Consider the following 16,199-nt stretch of genomic DNA (forward strand, 5'->3'; position numbering starts at 1 on the left):
CTGGTCTGGGTCTTCCTACGTCCAAAGCATAAGCCTTAACCATCATTCAACTGGGTGCTTTCTCCGAGACGCTTTCCCTAGTTCTTCAAGTGGGAAGTAAATTCTCCATTGCTTCCCTCGATCCCACACTTGACCTCTCCTCCCGTGCAAGGTGGAGTCGCCGCAATTCTCGGCCCGCGAGGGACAGTACGCGAGTGGAGGGCGGCGGCGCGGGGCCTGCGCGTCCACCGGCCGGGGCCCGTGGGACTCGGCGGAGTGAATGCCGAGCTCGGGGGTGCAGGGAGAAGGCGAGGTCGGAACGTGTAGGAACCTTTATCTTCGGGTCTGGACTGTTTCTCCGGAGGCATTTCTACCGGACCGAGGCGGGGACAGACTTCCGGTTACGACCGCTACTTCTTCCGAGGTGTGAGCCGCGCTGCTTCTGCCCGCAGTTGCCGCCGGCCGGGGCTGCGAGCGGCCACTTCCGCCAGGAGTTCGGGCGGCTCGGGCTTGGGCGAGCCAGCTGCGGAGCGGCCGATTCCTACTGCCCGCAGCTTCCCCACCCGAGGCCGCTGGCGGCGGCGCCGACCGGGCCTGTCGCGGGACGCACTCTGAGGCCGAGGCTCCGGCCCGGCGACGAGGGAGGTGCGGCAGAGACTTCCGGCCAGGCCGGGCCTCCGCCCCGGGCTTCTCAGGCCGCCCGCCCCGCCGGCCGGGCCCGCCCGCGCGGCGTCCGCCTCAGCCTTGCGGCGGGCGGGGTAACCGCCTGGCACCCGGCCCCCCGGGGTCTGGCGGGGCTCGGCCCCGGCCTCCGGCGCGGCCTCCCGGAGCCCGCCCGCGCGGGTAACCGCCTCGCAGCGCCGGGCTCGGCCGCCGCGGGGCCATGGAGTTCGCCGAGCTGATCAAGACCCCTCGGGTGGACAACGTGGTGCTGCACCGGCCTTTCTATCCGGCCGTGGAGGGGACCCTGTGTCTGACGGGCCACCACCTGATCCTGTCCTCGCGGCAGGACAGCACGGAGGAGCTGTGGCTCCTCCACTCCAACATCGACGCCATCGACAAGCGGTGAGAGCCCGCGGGGCGCCGGGCGGGGGGGGGGGGCGGCGCAGGGACGCGGCCCGGGGCTCCCGGGGCTCCGTGCCAGCCCGGAGGGCCGCCCTTGGCTGAGACTTTAGAGAGCCGTCCGGACGGGATCCCTGATTGCTGCCAGACCTGGGTAAGTGCTCACGATGGGCGAGCTTCAGACCGTTTGATTGCCTTGATACCGTTGGGGCCGATTTTCAGTCTCGTAAAAATTCTCCTTGAGCCATTCTATTTCGTGCATCGTTATTGCCAGTCGCAGTTGTTGTTTTTGTGGCTGGCCTGGAACCTGCTGTTAGCTCAGGTTGGCCTCAACAATCCTCCAGCCTCAGCCTCCCAAGTCTGGGATTACGGTTGTGCCTGTTACAGTCCTTGCCACTCTGTATGTGTGCCAGTAGTGGGGCTTGAGCTCAGTGCCTTCAGCTCTTACTTAGCTTTCCCTCTCATGGCTGGCACTGTACCTCTTGAGCTACAACTCCAGTCTGTTTACTACATTCATTCAAAAGCATTTTGTTTTCACCTCAAAAAAAAAAAAATTAGAATCAGGTGTGCCTATAAACCCAACCCTGAGGCAAAAGGAGGATGAATGTCAGGCCAGCCCTGTGCTACAGAGAGAAACACAGTCTCAATAAACAAACAAACAAACAAACAAAATTCAGCTTGTCATATTTCTCCTTATTTCTTGCCTTCTGGGTCATTATTCTAATAAATCCCAACAAAGGAATTTTTTAATAATCTCATTATGCTTCTGGAAAAAACAGTGTTGGCTATCAAGAAAAAGTATGAGCTAATCTCTCTCCCTTTTCATTTTCTTTTTTGTGGGGTTGTGGGGCCTGAACTCTGGGCCTGGGCACTGTCCCAGGTGAAGAGCTCAGGGCTAGTGCTCTATCACTTGGGCCACAGCACCATTTCCTGCTTTTTCTTCTTATTTGGTGCTGAGAAATCAAACCACCCAGGGCCTCATGCATGCCAGGCAAGCACTCTATACCACTGAGCTACTCCCAGCCCCCTTTTCTTATCTCCCCCTCCCTATACTTTGTATCTTTGCAAAGCAGAGTCCCATTCAAAAAGTTTTTCTTCCATCTGCACTTAGGTTCCCCATTTCCCTTTGGAGAAAGCAGTGGTCTACTCAGCTACTTCAGTTTACACAAACCACTTTCTATTCTATTCTCAGGAAAATTTGAATATTAAGAAGATTTCTCCAAAAGATATGCCTTAAAATAATCTATACTGGTAGAATTTCTGGCTGTTGTGTGAGGCCGTGCTAGATTTATTTACTCAGGCAGAGGGCTTAGTATACTCCTGAATCATCCCTTTCTTGTGTAATTCTTCAGTGGTCTCTCATGGCCTGCATGGTAAAGCAAACTCTGTAGCCTATTGTTGCTGACATACCATAACCTGCCCTAACCTGCTGTTCTGCCATTCTATGCGTAAGTCTTTCATATTTCCTTTATTGACCCAAGCCTATTGATTCTCATGAACCAATAAACTAAGCTCTTCCTTCAGCAAGGATGACTAGCTCCTTCCAAGTTGATACTCACTTAGCTTTTATGTTCCAGACATTTGGCTGTCATTACTGTTCCCTATATAAGTATTCTGCTTCACTACTTCCTCCTTCATAGCCTCATCTGTGAATTGCAGCTGGAAGTAATTCTCCTTGCCCTGAAATTCTGTAGCTGTTTAATGATCAGTCTTTTCACTAAGTGTATATTCAGATTTTATTTTGTTATTATATATATATATATATATATATATATATATATATGTATATTTACCTTTTTTCTTTGTTTTTGTTTTTGGGTCCAGTCGTGGGGCCTGAACTCTGGTCCTGGGCGGTGTCCCTCAGCTCTTCAGCTCAAGGCTAGCGCTCTACCACATGAGCCAGAACGCCACTTCTGGCTTTTTTTTTCTGCTTATGTGGTGCTAAGGAATTGAACCCAGGACCTCATGCATTCAAGGCAAGCACTCTCCCACTGAACCATCTTCCCAGCCCCTATATTTACCTTTTAAAGCCAGGAGTCACCTTTAAAATGTCCAACTGAGGCTCAGATATGGACAGACAGACATATGGGAGAACAGAAAGATTGACCACTGAAGGGAAGGTGGTGCCAAGGAGCACATATTAGTGGTCTCCTGTGATCATCCAGTTTTCTTCCTGGTTGCCAGTACTAGGGCTTGAACTTGGTATTTTACTTCTATGTGCCTTTTTCTGCTCAAGGCCTCCACTCGTATCACTTGAGCCACAGCTCCACTTCTGGCTTTTTGCTGGTTAATTGGAGATAGTCTTATGGACTATTGGAACCACAATCCTTAGATCTCAGATTGCTGAGCAGCTAGGATTTTAAGGCATGAGCCACCAGTGCTTGGCTCTGCCTAATTTTTCTTTGACATCATTTTGTGGTTGTTCATTTTCCATATTTACTTAGCATGTACTAGGTACTGGGCATCATTAGAACATAAAGAAGGAAGCATATGAGGCATGGGTCTTCTGCTCTGTGACAGGAGACACGACACGAGGGGAGTGGCCACGACACTCCTCTCCCTGGGAAGCAGCATGGCATGGTGGAGAGAGCGGAAGTGTGGGCACGTCAATTTGCTTGTTTGTCTTTTCTCAGAGTGTTGTTTGGGCCCTGCAGTGCTATAGTGACTGAGGCAGATAGGAGCTTTAGAAATAGCAGAGGAGTGAACTGTAGGATTAATCAACAGAGAAATACAAAGCAATGTTTGGTAGTGGCAGGAAGAAAAAGATAGAAATTAGAGTGGCTGTATCTTTGGAAATGATTTCAGAGAATGCAGATGACCTTGGAGCTGAGACCTGAAGGAGAGAAGAAATGATCTAGGTGAATATCTGGGGGGGGGGGAACTTCCTGAGGGGTGGCATGTGACAATGTATGTGAAGATGTGAGTTGGAAACATGCTATGCCTTGGCTTGTATAATGGGGAGCAGAGAAGCCTGTGGGTGGAGCATGATGAACAGTCAGGACCTGGGAACATACAACACAGGTGTGTGGCTGGAAGATGAGCCGGAAGGGCATCTGAAGGCTCTTGAGATGGTTTTCAAGGGACCCTAGGGAGAGTTGAAAGCAAGGAGGTGTAGTAGGTTTTGTATATGATTTTGGCTGCTGGCAGGAAATGAGGAACATAGCTGCTGCATCAGGTTCAGCTAAGAGACTGCTGGGTAACCCAGGTAAATGGTGGTGTGATTTTGAATGTGGTGGTGAGGCCGTTGAACAGATGTGGGATGTGACTTAAAGCTGGAGCTGCTTGCCTGGCTGATGAAGTGGAGCTGCAGTGACAGTCCAGTGTCTGAGAGTGGCACTGGCCTTGTTACCTTTTAAGTAGATCGATGTCCTGGGCAAGCCGCTGCTTCTCTTTGAGCCTCAGGTTGTCACTTAGGAATAAGTAACCCCTCTAATAGAAGAAGCAACTGATACTTGAGTACTTTTTCGTAAGTCTATAGAGTAACTTCATATATATTGCATATTTGGTTTATTTTTGTTTTATTTGATCTTAGAACAGTCATAAGCAAATCTTCCAGTCATATTGACCTTTTCATGTTTCTCTGAGGCGGAAAATTGAGATAATCTTATTCACCTGATGACTCATCATTTTCATGATTAATTCCATAAAAGGTTCTCTGATTTTTGTTTTCTTGGTGGTGCCGGGGATTGAACTGGAGCCTCGAGCATGCCAGATGAGCACTCTTTATCACTGAGCACATTTCCAACCTTCCTCTGATTTTTAATTCTTCTACCTCCCTGTTTTCCACTCTCATTTCCTACTTCATCCACAGTTCCTTTAGGCAGCTATGTTAAGTGTCACTGTAAACTAGATGGCACTGCTATATGTGGATGTGCACACGTGCACGTGAGCTTCATTTACTTGATTTGATTGAGAGAATGTTGTAGATGTTGTTTGGGAGGTACCCAAATTTGAATTCAGGACCTTGTACTTGATACTGATAGGCCAATGTTGAACTTCTTGAGCCACACCCTGCAGCCCCTGTTCTGTGTCTTCAGCTTCTAACACGATACCTTTTCTCAGGATCTCTTCCTAGAGTGATAGGAGTAAGTATATTCATGTCACTGCTTTGATAGGAGTAAGTATATTCATATCACTGCTTTTAACTGTAGCATAGAATTTCAAAGTAGGTAAAACATTTTACTTGGTAGACCTTGTTACATAACCTCTAAATCCTTGCTGTCGTAAACAACTCTGAAAAATAGGTGCACTCAAGTCCCATGTAGTCTTGCATAAATTTCTGTGGGATTGTGCCTAAGACAGAATTGACCAGAGAGTATAGATCTTACTTGGAACTCATGCCACAGTAGTACAGCATTCAATGTCTGTCCCTGTTGCTTTCCTGCCAGGTATGGGGGTCAGGAGCCCTGTTCTTCACATTCTTATCAACATTTGGTATTATTGTATGCCAGATATTGCAAGTTGTCTTTTGATGAGCACTGGATATTTTCTTATTAATGGTCTTCACTGTCAGTCTGGGACCAGTTGGCTTTGTAAGATGGGTCTGAAGCAGAGCTCTGAGCTGGAGGGCCTCCTTAGCTGCCTGATTGGCCAAGTTATTTCCTTTGGTTATAGAATCAGTTCCCTTTGGATGGCCAGGGCAGTGCATAATGGCAATATTTGCTGGTTCCCATAAGGCCCGGATGAGCCTTAAAATTTCTTGTTTGTTTTTAATATTCTTTCCCTCAGCTGTCAGCAGCCCCCTCTCTTGGTAAATGGCTCCATGGACATGCACAGTGGCAAAAGCATACCGACTGTCCGTGTAAATGTTTAGTCTCTTCCCTTTTCCCATTTGTAGAGCTTTTGTTAGTGCCACTAGTTCTGCTCTTTGTACAGACGTTCCCTGGGGGAAGTGCGTCTGCCCACACTATCTTGGTGTCTGTGGTGACTGCTGCGCCCGCGTACCTTTTTCCATCTCAAATGAAACTGCTGCCATCTGTGAACCAGGTATGCTCGGCATGCGATAGTGGCGAGTCAAAGAAGTCTGGCCTCTTTTCCTTGGCCCGGTCTCTCTTTTCACACTCAATTTCATGTTCTCTGTCCTTCCTTTCCTGTCTTTTCTCCTCTGTCTCTCTCTTATTGTAAACCTTTTTCGCCGCGGCTACTAGATCCCTAATAGACTTTTCACTAAGTCTGTCTAGAGCCTGCAACTTTCGCTTTATGTCTGGTGCAGCTTGATTTATATAGGCAAACATAATCTGAGCTGACTCCTGGGTCTCATCCATGAGCCACTCAAGATATGCTGCTGAACGTTCATTTCCTCCCTAACATCATAAACTTTGGCCATATTAGTAGGTCGGCGAGCCAACAGAGCCTGGCAGTAGACGAGGAGTCGCTCCCTACCTTCAACCATATTGTAGTCCCATGTTGGTCAGATCTCAGGAAAATAGGCAGCGATTGGGGCAGGATCCGTGATGGGCACTCCTGTGGGGCCAGGGATATGTTTCCGGGCCGCCTCTCAGATACGGTCTCTCTCTTCGGTGGTAAAAAGGACGTGGAAAAGCTGACTGCAATCATCCCAAGTGGGCTGATGAGTAAAGAGAATAGTTTCAAGCAAACAAATCCTGGGGTTTCTCAGAAAAGGGGGCATTTTGGGTGCGCCAATTGTATAGATCACTGGTAGAAAATGGCCAATATTGGAGCTGCTGTTGACCATCCGCATCCACAGGACCTATGGAGGTAAGGGGAAAACAGCTGCATTAGAAGGGGGGTTGATCCCACGGCATTGTCGAGTGACTGGCCCCTCAGAAACTAAGGGCAGGTGCCGAGGGTTCGGCTGCTGGTTCTATAGCTCCTTCCTCCTCTTGATCATTCTCAGGTTCTGCAAAAGGAACCTGGGAAGGGGAATATGGGGGAGGAAACCTTTCTTCCAAGTTATCTCCCTGAAAAACTGGGGGGTACAATTTCTTTTCCTCTTTTTTAGTTTCTTTTTGTAAGTCTAGGGGGCTAGAGTGTTGCCCATGGTTTCCAGTCCAGTCAGTCGTACAGTCCAAAAAAACAGTAAACAGTACAAACAAAAGGCACGCAGGCTTGACAGTTACAAAATGGAGATCTCCCGAATTGGTCTGCTGGCTCCTGTCACAGTGGGGTTCCACACCGACCCACGCCCTACAGCAGAAGGAGCGGACCCACAGTGGGCAAGTTGGGCCTTGGTTATTTAGGAGGCCCTCTTGGTCAGTTCTGGCCCAATACTGAACTGACCCACGCCCCACAATTCACACGGCAGGGTTCCAAGGACCCCCTTCCCCTCACAAGAAGATCTGGGATGTCTCCCAGTTCCTCCAGGGTTGTCGTGCAAGCGCGTCCGCTTCGACAACCCTTTACACAATACGAATTGGAGCTGCCATCCTCACAAAGGAAAACAAAAGTACAAACAGACAACAACAGAACAAGACAAATTAACAAAGACAGCGCTGTTTTACCTTTGAAGTCTGAGGTCTTGGGGGTCTTTGGGGGAATCCCGGACAAGCCCCCACTAATATGTTGTACCCAGATCGCAGGACCCCCACCAAGAAGACCACCGAGAATCAAACTTTACAGCTGTTTTAAGGTTTTATTTAGACGAGCTGCAGCTCCGGCCTTGTCCTACACTCCGACACAGTGGAGCCTAGGAGGAGAGCCCCGAACTAAGAATTGGCAGGGCTTATTAAGGCTCACAACCAGGTGTTTGGGTTACCACCACATGTTGCTCTGCTAGCTGAAACAAGCAACAAAATGATCACTGCTTCAAGTACTTTAACCCTTCACTCGGAGGATATGTTGCTTTCTCTAATCCTCTGAACTGGCTCTTTCCCAGATACCTCTATCCATTTGTGTTGCTATGTAACAGAATATTGCAGACTGGGTACTTTATAAAGAGAAGAAGGTTATTTCTTCCAGTTCTGAAGGCCAGGAATTCTAGTAGCAAGGCCTTCTGCTGCATTATCCCATAGTGTAAGGACAAAAGAACATCAGAGAGATGGAGCTCATGGGATCTCAGGACATACTCATTGTTAACTTTGGCCTTTTAGTGCTGTCTTGAGGATTAAGCTTCCATTGTGAACTTCCATAGCATCAGCCTTAGGTTACTTTATTCTCATTCATGTGCTGGTTAGTACTATGCTAGATACCTGAGGTCTATCCTCAGCATATCTCTGTAATGTTCTCTGTACTCTCTAGTACTCTTGTAGTGAGAGTACTAGTATTAAGCTTTAGTCCATTTGGTCTTTGCAGACTCTTGCTCCATTCAGGTTTTCTGTTCCTGCTTGGAAACTTTCAAAACCATAAGCCAAGCAATTTGAGGACTCACCGTGGTGCTCATGCATCTTTCTTTTTGTTTCTTGCTGTGTTGCGGCTAGAAAACAGTCATTCCTTTTTCTATGTGTGTAGTAATTATGGTTCTTTGAGTCTCTGTTATCTTGCTTTTAATAGAAGCAGAAGTGCCAGGTGTTTGACTTTTGAAAATGCATTTTAGTAAAAGGCATCCCATTGTACTAATGGCTTGTGGATGCCCTGTGGAAATTTTCTTTACTAAGATTGGTTCCATGCTCATTGCAATATCTGCCTGTGAAAAGTTCACGGGAAGTGATGTGAGTGCAACCAACTCAAGTTCCAAGGTGAACTTGGGAAGAATAACTGTAGGTTCTGTGTTACTAAATTGGGTAAAATGGAAATAAAGTTACCAGCTTTTGATCGATCTAGAACTTCCCAGTTTAGGGGAACTCAGAATGGAAGAGAATTGGGGGCAGTGAGTGCACAAGAGAAAAGCCAGCTCTTGGTAAGCATAGACAAACTGTATGACCGTGAAAGAACATAGGAATCTCCACTAAGGTAAAGTAAACGTGACTGAAATAGACTAATACAGAATTATGACTAAACATGACATTGACTCTCAAGTTTTCTTTAGTTTAATATAGATATTCCAAGTTAGTAGTTTTCAAATAATGAAAAGAGGTTTTTATTTTTAAAGGTCTGCTGCAAACTCAAGCTCTGTGCAGTCTGCAGTGGACTCTTTTTCCTGTTTGAGAAATATCTCTTGTTTAACACCTTAATTACAGAGCTTTTCCTGTTCTTTGGAGGAAGTACACATAGTCTTTGTTAAATGAATTAGCCACATTTGAATTATTTTATTTGAAAAAGAATTAGATACATGTATTTTAAGTACTTTTTGGCTAATATTTAAATAATGTGAGCTTAATTTTAATTAGACTAATTGAGAAGAAAATTGAATGTTGATGGTGATTTCAACTATATTTTTTCAAAGAAATAAACATATTTAACATTAGGAATTTCTGTATTCTTAGCCTAATTTGTAATTCCTTTCAGATTTGTGGGATCTCTGGGGACCATCATCATAAAATGTAAAGATTTTCGAATTATTCAGTTGGATATTCCTGGAATGGAGGAATGTTTAAATATAGCCAGCTCCATTGAGGTAAGTATTTTGTAGGCAAAAGTGTATGATAAAAGCTGTATTCTGCCGGGCGCTGGTGGCTCACGCCTGTAATCCTAGCTACTCAGGAGGCTGAGATCTGAGGATCGCGGTTCAAAGCCAGCCTGGGCAGGAGAGACCGTGAGACTCCTACTCCTATCTCCAATAAACCACCAGAAAACCGGAAGTGGCGCTGTAGCTCAAGTGGTAGAGCGCTCGCCTTGAGCTGAAGAGCTGAGGGACAGTGCCCAGGCCCAGAGTTCAAGCCCCACGGCCGACAAAAAAAAAAAAAAAAAGCTGTATTCTGACTGAGCAGCTCTTACATCCGTTCTTGATATGTTAGATTTGTTTGTGGATATGGAAGCTGATGGGGAAAGCCTCACCCTGATTTACTGTTATACTGGAGTAATGGGACTTCTTTTATTTACGGCACTGCTGGTGTTGCTCAGCTTAAAGAACTGTAATTCCATTAACCTGTTTAAAAGTCTATGGAAGTGCATTTCAATTACTTCATAGCATTCCCATGAGGTCATGTAGGTCAAATATAGTAACTGTTTTACTTGAGTATGTGTGAATACTTGTTTGGAAAAATCATTGGATATCTTAGTTTTGAGAGGTTCTTAGGACAGACTTAAAGTTTTGCCTGATGTTTCATGTTCACTATGCAAATCTTGATACTTTTCTTCTGTTAAAGGTAGTTTTTTTTTCTTCCTCAATGGGAATAAATCATATTATATGAAATTTAAAAAGAAGAGGAATTGCTGGTGCTTGCTATGGAGCCCAGGGCTGTGTGTTAGGGAAGCACTCTGCAACCTCCTACATCCCAGCTTTTGTGGATATTAAACCAGTAAGAACAATTACAGCTGGTTTTGGATATGATATAGGGTGCAATTTGAGTGCAATTGAGTGCTGTAAAAGCCCCATTGACTTACCTGCCCTCTGAATTAGGAAAACCACTAGTGAGAGTTTGTTAGCAACTACACACAGAATTGTTTTGTCTTGAATGTACTGGCATGTCTCTTGTAATAGATTGCAACTCCACGGACATTTGGACAGAAATCTTAATATTGATCTGATTATTGTAATAGTATAGTTTGCTGTAACTCCACAGACATTTGGACAGAAATCTTAATATTGATCTTTTCATTGTAATAGCATAGTTTGCATCTTAATTTTTTAATCTTGAATGAAGTACTTAAACCTTTGACAATGAAAATAATATCATCTAGCTCTTAGGGCTGTTGTTTTATGTAGAGACTACTCCCATTGTTGTGTGACAAATCTCCATGATAAAGCAAGTTACTATCAGTGTTTGTAGTCTTTTGTTTTTAGTAAGTCTCAGTTTCCACATTTATTTTCATCATTTTACATATGTCAAAATATTTGCTTTATATTTAAACAATATTGAATGTTGGTTCAGATCATAAATAGAAATTTTACTTGGTAGTTTAAGATTTTAATTAAAGGCTCACTCTGATGTATTCCTCATCCTAACCAACATTTTTATTATGCACTCAAATTTTAAATTACCTTATTTAAATCATTATTGACTTCATGTTTACAGTAACATCTAGATAGTCATTGACCTTTTTTTCCTGTGTCTTTATGAGACTGACTCATTTAGGCTTTGTGTCCACAGAATGTTATGAGTTTGTCTATTAAAAGGAGGAAGAAAACCTTGACAGATCTGTAGCTAATATTTTGTTGGTTTATTAAATTGTGTTGAGGAATTATTTCATTTTTCTTCTAGAATAGGCATACATTTTTTGTTCAATTTTTTTCATTCAGGTGGCAGTTGCTGAATAATGATTATATGTCAGTGGTTTGTTTGCTTCTGCAGGACTGTAATTATATCTAGTGATAGCTACAATATTAGAGAATGACCCTAGGTACCATTGTCATTAGGCTTATATGGGTGTCGTGTTGTTCCTGTTTTCTTTCTGGCCCTTAGGCATTGTCTACCCTGGACTCAGTCACTCTGATGTACCCCTTCTTCTACCGGCCCATGTTTGAAGTGATAGAAGATGGTTGGCATTCCTTCCTTCCTGAGCAAGAGTTCGAACTCTACTCTTCAGCTGTGAGTTACTGTTTAAGAATTATTATGTTGAAAAACAACCCTAGTTGTGAATGTGACTGCAAAGTTGACCTCTGTATGTATAAAAGAGTTATATGTGCTGTAGCTTCTGTCATTCAGAGACTTGTGGGTTTTTTTTTTTTTTTCAGAGCTGTAGCTGAAATGCTTTTTCTCCTAGTGGGCTTAATGTATTCCAGATATTACTTCAAAATGATGTGGATGGCTGGGCGCTGGTGGCTCATGCCTGTCATCCTAGCTGCTCAAGAGGCTGAGATCTGAGGATCATGGTTCAAACCAGCCTGGGCAGGAAAGTCCGTGAGACTCTTATTTCCAGTAAACTACTAGAAAACTAGAAGTGGTACTGTGGCTCAAGCGGTAGAGTACTTGCCTTGAGCTGAAGAGCACAGGGACAGCGCCCAGTCCCAGAGTTCAAGCCCCACAACCAAAAAAACAAAACAAAACAAAAAAAATAAAATGATGTGGATGAAACATTAAAATTTACTTAAAGATAGTCCTAGCCTCTTGTGAGTTAATTACTGTCCCCAGAAAACTCAGAAATGTTTCCCTGTGGCACCTGTTGGAGAACCATGGTCTTGAAGCAATCACTTAAGTCCCAAGACGTACAGTTAAGTTAATGCTGCCACTGGGTATGGTGGTACAAGCCTGTAAACCCAGCACTGAGGAGGAAGAGTGGTAGAATTGAGAGTTCAAGACCAGCCTGGGCAACACAGTGAGTTTAAGGTGAGCCTAAATTATATAATGAGATCTTGTCTCAAAAAAAGCAAAAGGTTAATCCATGTATTAACATGACATGAAATCTTAAAAAGTAATCCAAAAGAAGGCAAGAATAGAAGAAACATCAGTGAAAAACAGTGCAGACAAAATAATTGCTGGACTAAAATCCACCTAAGCAGTTCACTTAAAAGGCAGATTCAATGAAAGAAAGAACAAAAAAATGCATGCCTCTTCTAGGAGAAGACTAAAGCAAGCTCCTATCTTAGTCTATAAGATGGGTTTAGTGGCACATGTCTTTTCTACCTCTGTCACATATTCTTGTTAAAAAAAAACAAGACATTGCTGGGCACCAGTGGCTCACACCTGTAATCCTAGCTACTCAGGAGGCTGAGACCTGAGGATCTCGGTTCAAAGCCAGCCCAGGCAGGACAGTCCGACCTTCCTGCCTGTGAGACTCTTATCACCAATTAACTTCCAGAAAACTGGCGCTGTGGCTCAAGTGGTAGAGCACTTGCCTTGAGCTGAAGAGCTCAGGGACAGCACTCAGGCCCAGAGTTCAAGCTCCATGACCAACAAAAAAAAGAAAAGAAAAGAAAAAAAAAGACACCATGTGGCAGAAAAAGGATTACTCATGCATGTTATTCATAATGCTAGTGTTTGCGAACATATATTCATATTATCATGAAAGGAAGAGTTCAGTGGACAGACCCAGTTAAACTGCAGAATATTCTTTATACTGGGGCTTGAATTTAGGGCCTGGGTGCTACCCCTGAGCTGCTTCACTCAAGTCTGGTGATCTACCACTTACGCCACAGCTCCACTTCAGGTTTTTGGTGGTTAATTGGAGATAAGTTGTCTCAAGGACTTTACTGCCTGGGCTGGCTTTGAACCATGGTCCTCAGATCTCAGCCTCCTGAGTAGCTAGGATTATAGATGTGAACCATTGATGCTGATATATCTTTAGTGGGTCAGATTAAATGTTAGTTTGGGGCAGTTTTGGTTACAGAACAAAGGGCACATTCCAAGGGTCTGGTTACAGATTATCAGGGGGCAATAAGGTAAGTACACAAGCTTTCATCCTGTCTTTTGACGGGATCTCTGTGTAATGTCAAACTCAGAATCTTGTGTCTTTACTTAGACACAAGATAAGGCAAACACAAACCTGCCATTTTCCGCTGGCATCAGGCTTTCTCCACATCCACCATCTACTCCTTCCTGCACTCAGTTATAGCTCCCAGAGACTCTAGGGTCTCCACAGTGAGTAGGAAAAAAGAGACATTAAGACACAGAATATTATGAAAAGGTTTTATCATAATAAAAAGTGAATTCATCAGGATGACATATATGTATGTATGTATTAACACAAATTGAAAGATCCAGACATTAGTGGTTCATGTCCGTAATCCTGACATTTAAGAGGCTGAAATCTGAGGATCTCAATTCAGAGCCAGCCCAAGAAAACAAATCCTTGAGACTCTGATCTGGGGGGGAAACAATAAATGTAGGCATAGCTCAAGTGTTAGAATACTATCTGTGAGCAAAAGAGCTGAGCAAGAGCATGAGTTGATTTGTGTTCTAGTGTATCTAACATTTTAGCTTTCTCTTCTTATTAATACTTGTTTGTAGTCCAATCACAATTTATGCCACATATTGAATCTTATCTATAAAAAGCCTTTTACAAACTTCCAAGTGGTTTGCAGTTCTCTTTAAAAAACTTTTTTTGAGCTGGTGGTTCATTCCTGTTCTTCTACCTACTCAGGAGGTTGAGACCTGAGGATCACAGTTTAAAGCCAGCGTAGGCAGGAAATCCATGAGACTCTTATCCCAATTAACCATTTAAAAAAGTCTGATATGGAATGTGGCTCAAATGGTCCCAGGTTCTGAGTTCAAGCCCCAAGACTGACACAAAAATAATAGTAACTGGGGGCTGGGAAGGTGGCTCAGTGGTAGAGCACTTGCCTTGCATGCTCAAGACCCTGGGTTCGATTCCTCAGCACCACATAAGCAAAAAGAAAAAAGCCAGAAGTGGTGCTGTGGCTCAAGTGGTAGAGCGCTACCCTTGAGCTGAAGAGCTGAGGGACAGTGCCCAGGCCCAGAGTTCAGGCCCCACGACCAGACCCCCCCCCCCAAAAAAAATGGTAACTATTATAGTGCTGGAGATCAAAACCAGGGCCTTATACACACCAGGCCAGCTCTTCATCATGAGCTACATCTTAACCCTACAAATTATTTGATTGTTTTATATTGTATGCTTCTAGTCCTTAGAGTATTGAATCAGAAAACATTTTATTGATTCCTAAGTCATTAAGTCATTGTTATTTTAAGAAAGATGCTGCCATTCTTACTACATTTTCCTCCTTTTCTAAATAGCAAAAGGCAACACAGGATGTAGCTCTATTTTAAGTTCTATTCCTGCTAAGCATAATTTGGAGTATTGTAGTCTGTGGGTGTGATTTTAATTTAAGAGCACCATTCACAAACTAGTGGTACCCAGAAAATAACAGATTTCTTGAAATTCTGTTGGCCTCAGTCATCTTGTATGTACTTAATATTCCTAACCTGGAGAAGAGAACACTAACGGGGAAGAATTGTCTTTAAATCCTTGGTGGGATGTCATACGAAATGGGGAACTTATGCTGTGTTCTCTGGAATGATAGTAAAAACTGATAGAGGAAGTTACAGGCCACGAGTTTCTACTTGCTAGAAGAAAGAACTTTCTAGGAACAGTGATATCTTGCAGTGAGGGAGGCTGGCCTTTTATTAGATTACCGAGCAGTGGCTTCTTCATCAGTGGAAGTTGATTTCTGAGGTCCTTTAAACTTGTTCTGATAATATTGTGAAATAAGATGCTTATTTAGCTTTGACATGTGCTATGTTTTTCAGACCAGTGAATGGAGGCTAAGCTATGTCAATAAAGAGTTTGCTGTCTGTCCTTCTTACCCACCAATTGTCATAGTGCCCAAGTCTATTGATGATGACGCTCTTCGCAAGGTGGCTACATTTCGACATGGTGGGCGTTTCCCAGTACTAAGCTATTATCATAAAAAAAATGGAATGGTAAGTGTCCCTAGCTGTTGCTTGATTTGCTGAAAGTGTTGGCTTTAGGTTGTCAGATATAACTGCACTTAGCAGTGGTTTGTAAGTACAAATCTGACAGAATACCAAGGTGAAGTTCCTGGAATACTGAAAAAGGATGTCTGAGGGCCTCTAGAGGCTAAATAACAGACAAGGAACCTTAAAAACACTGAAAATGATCTCCAAACAAGAATGGTGCATAAACTTATTTTTATTTTGTGTGTCTAAAACCTGCCAGCCATGTGCGTGCGTGTGTGTGTGTGTGTGTGTGTGTGTGTGTGTGTGTGTGTGTGTGTGTGTGTGTGTGTGTGTGTGTGTGTGTGTGTGTGTGTGTGTGTGTGTGTGTGTGTGTGTGTGTGTGTGTGTGTGTGTGTGTGTTTGTAGGGAAGTGTTATATTCTTTCCCTGAAAGTTTGATGTTTGTCTACCAAAAAAAAAAAAAAAAAAGAATATACAGACAAGAGGAAAAAGAACATACAGATTTTATCATATGCCTAAGTATAGAGGTGAAGGCTCAGAAAGCAGCATGATCATTAGGGAAGTGTGATGTTCAGGCTCTCAAAAGGTGAGTTGGCTTACTATACAGACGAAATCTCTCAGGTATCAGCCAGCCAACTGTGGTTGTCTTTGTGTATCAGGAGTCATACACTCAGTTTCCCTTTTTTGTAGGTAGAAGGGAGCAGAGGGACAGCAGATTAAAAAGCTTCTGCTTGCATTTTCTATTTGCTGTTGTAAACAGAGAGGGAGAAAGGAGGTAGAAAGAGAGCCATACCCATAGGTCCAAAAGTATACAGTTTATTAGGGTGGGATATTTCACTTTTCTATA

At 43.9% G+C, this 16,199-nt stretch overlaps 1 protein-coding gene across 2 annotated transcripts in view; it reads left to right on the plus strand.

The window, feature by feature from the left end:
- The first annotated feature begins 442 nt into the window (after positions 1-442).
- Positions 443-16,199, plus strand: part of Mtmr9 (myotubularin related protein 9) — a 30,807-nt gene continuing 15,050 nt past the window's right edge. The window contains exons 1-4 of one of the 2 annotated variants that reach the window (XM_070016790.1): positions 443-1,044; positions 9,385-9,493; positions 11,442-11,567; positions 15,183-15,356. In XM_070016790.1, the coding sequence (XP_069872891.1) occupies positions 863-1,044; positions 9,385-9,493; positions 11,442-11,567; positions 15,183-15,356 (591 nt within the window). In that variant the 5' untranslated portion in view covers positions 443-862. Of the gene's footprint in view, positions 1,045-1,144; positions 1,196-9,384; positions 9,494-11,441; positions 11,568-15,182; positions 15,357-16,199 lie in introns of those variants that run through there. The other variant, XM_070016791.1, reaches the window with a different exon arrangement.

Source organism: Dipodomys merriami, unplaced genomic scaffold (assembly GCF_024711535.1).
Source record: "Dipodomys merriami isolate MVZ:Mamm:240054 unplaced genomic scaffold, mDipMer1.0.p SCAF_12, whole genome shotgun sequence".
Taxonomy (NCBI): Eukaryota; Metazoa; Chordata; class Mammalia; order Rodentia; family Heteromyidae; genus Dipodomys; species Dipodomys merriami.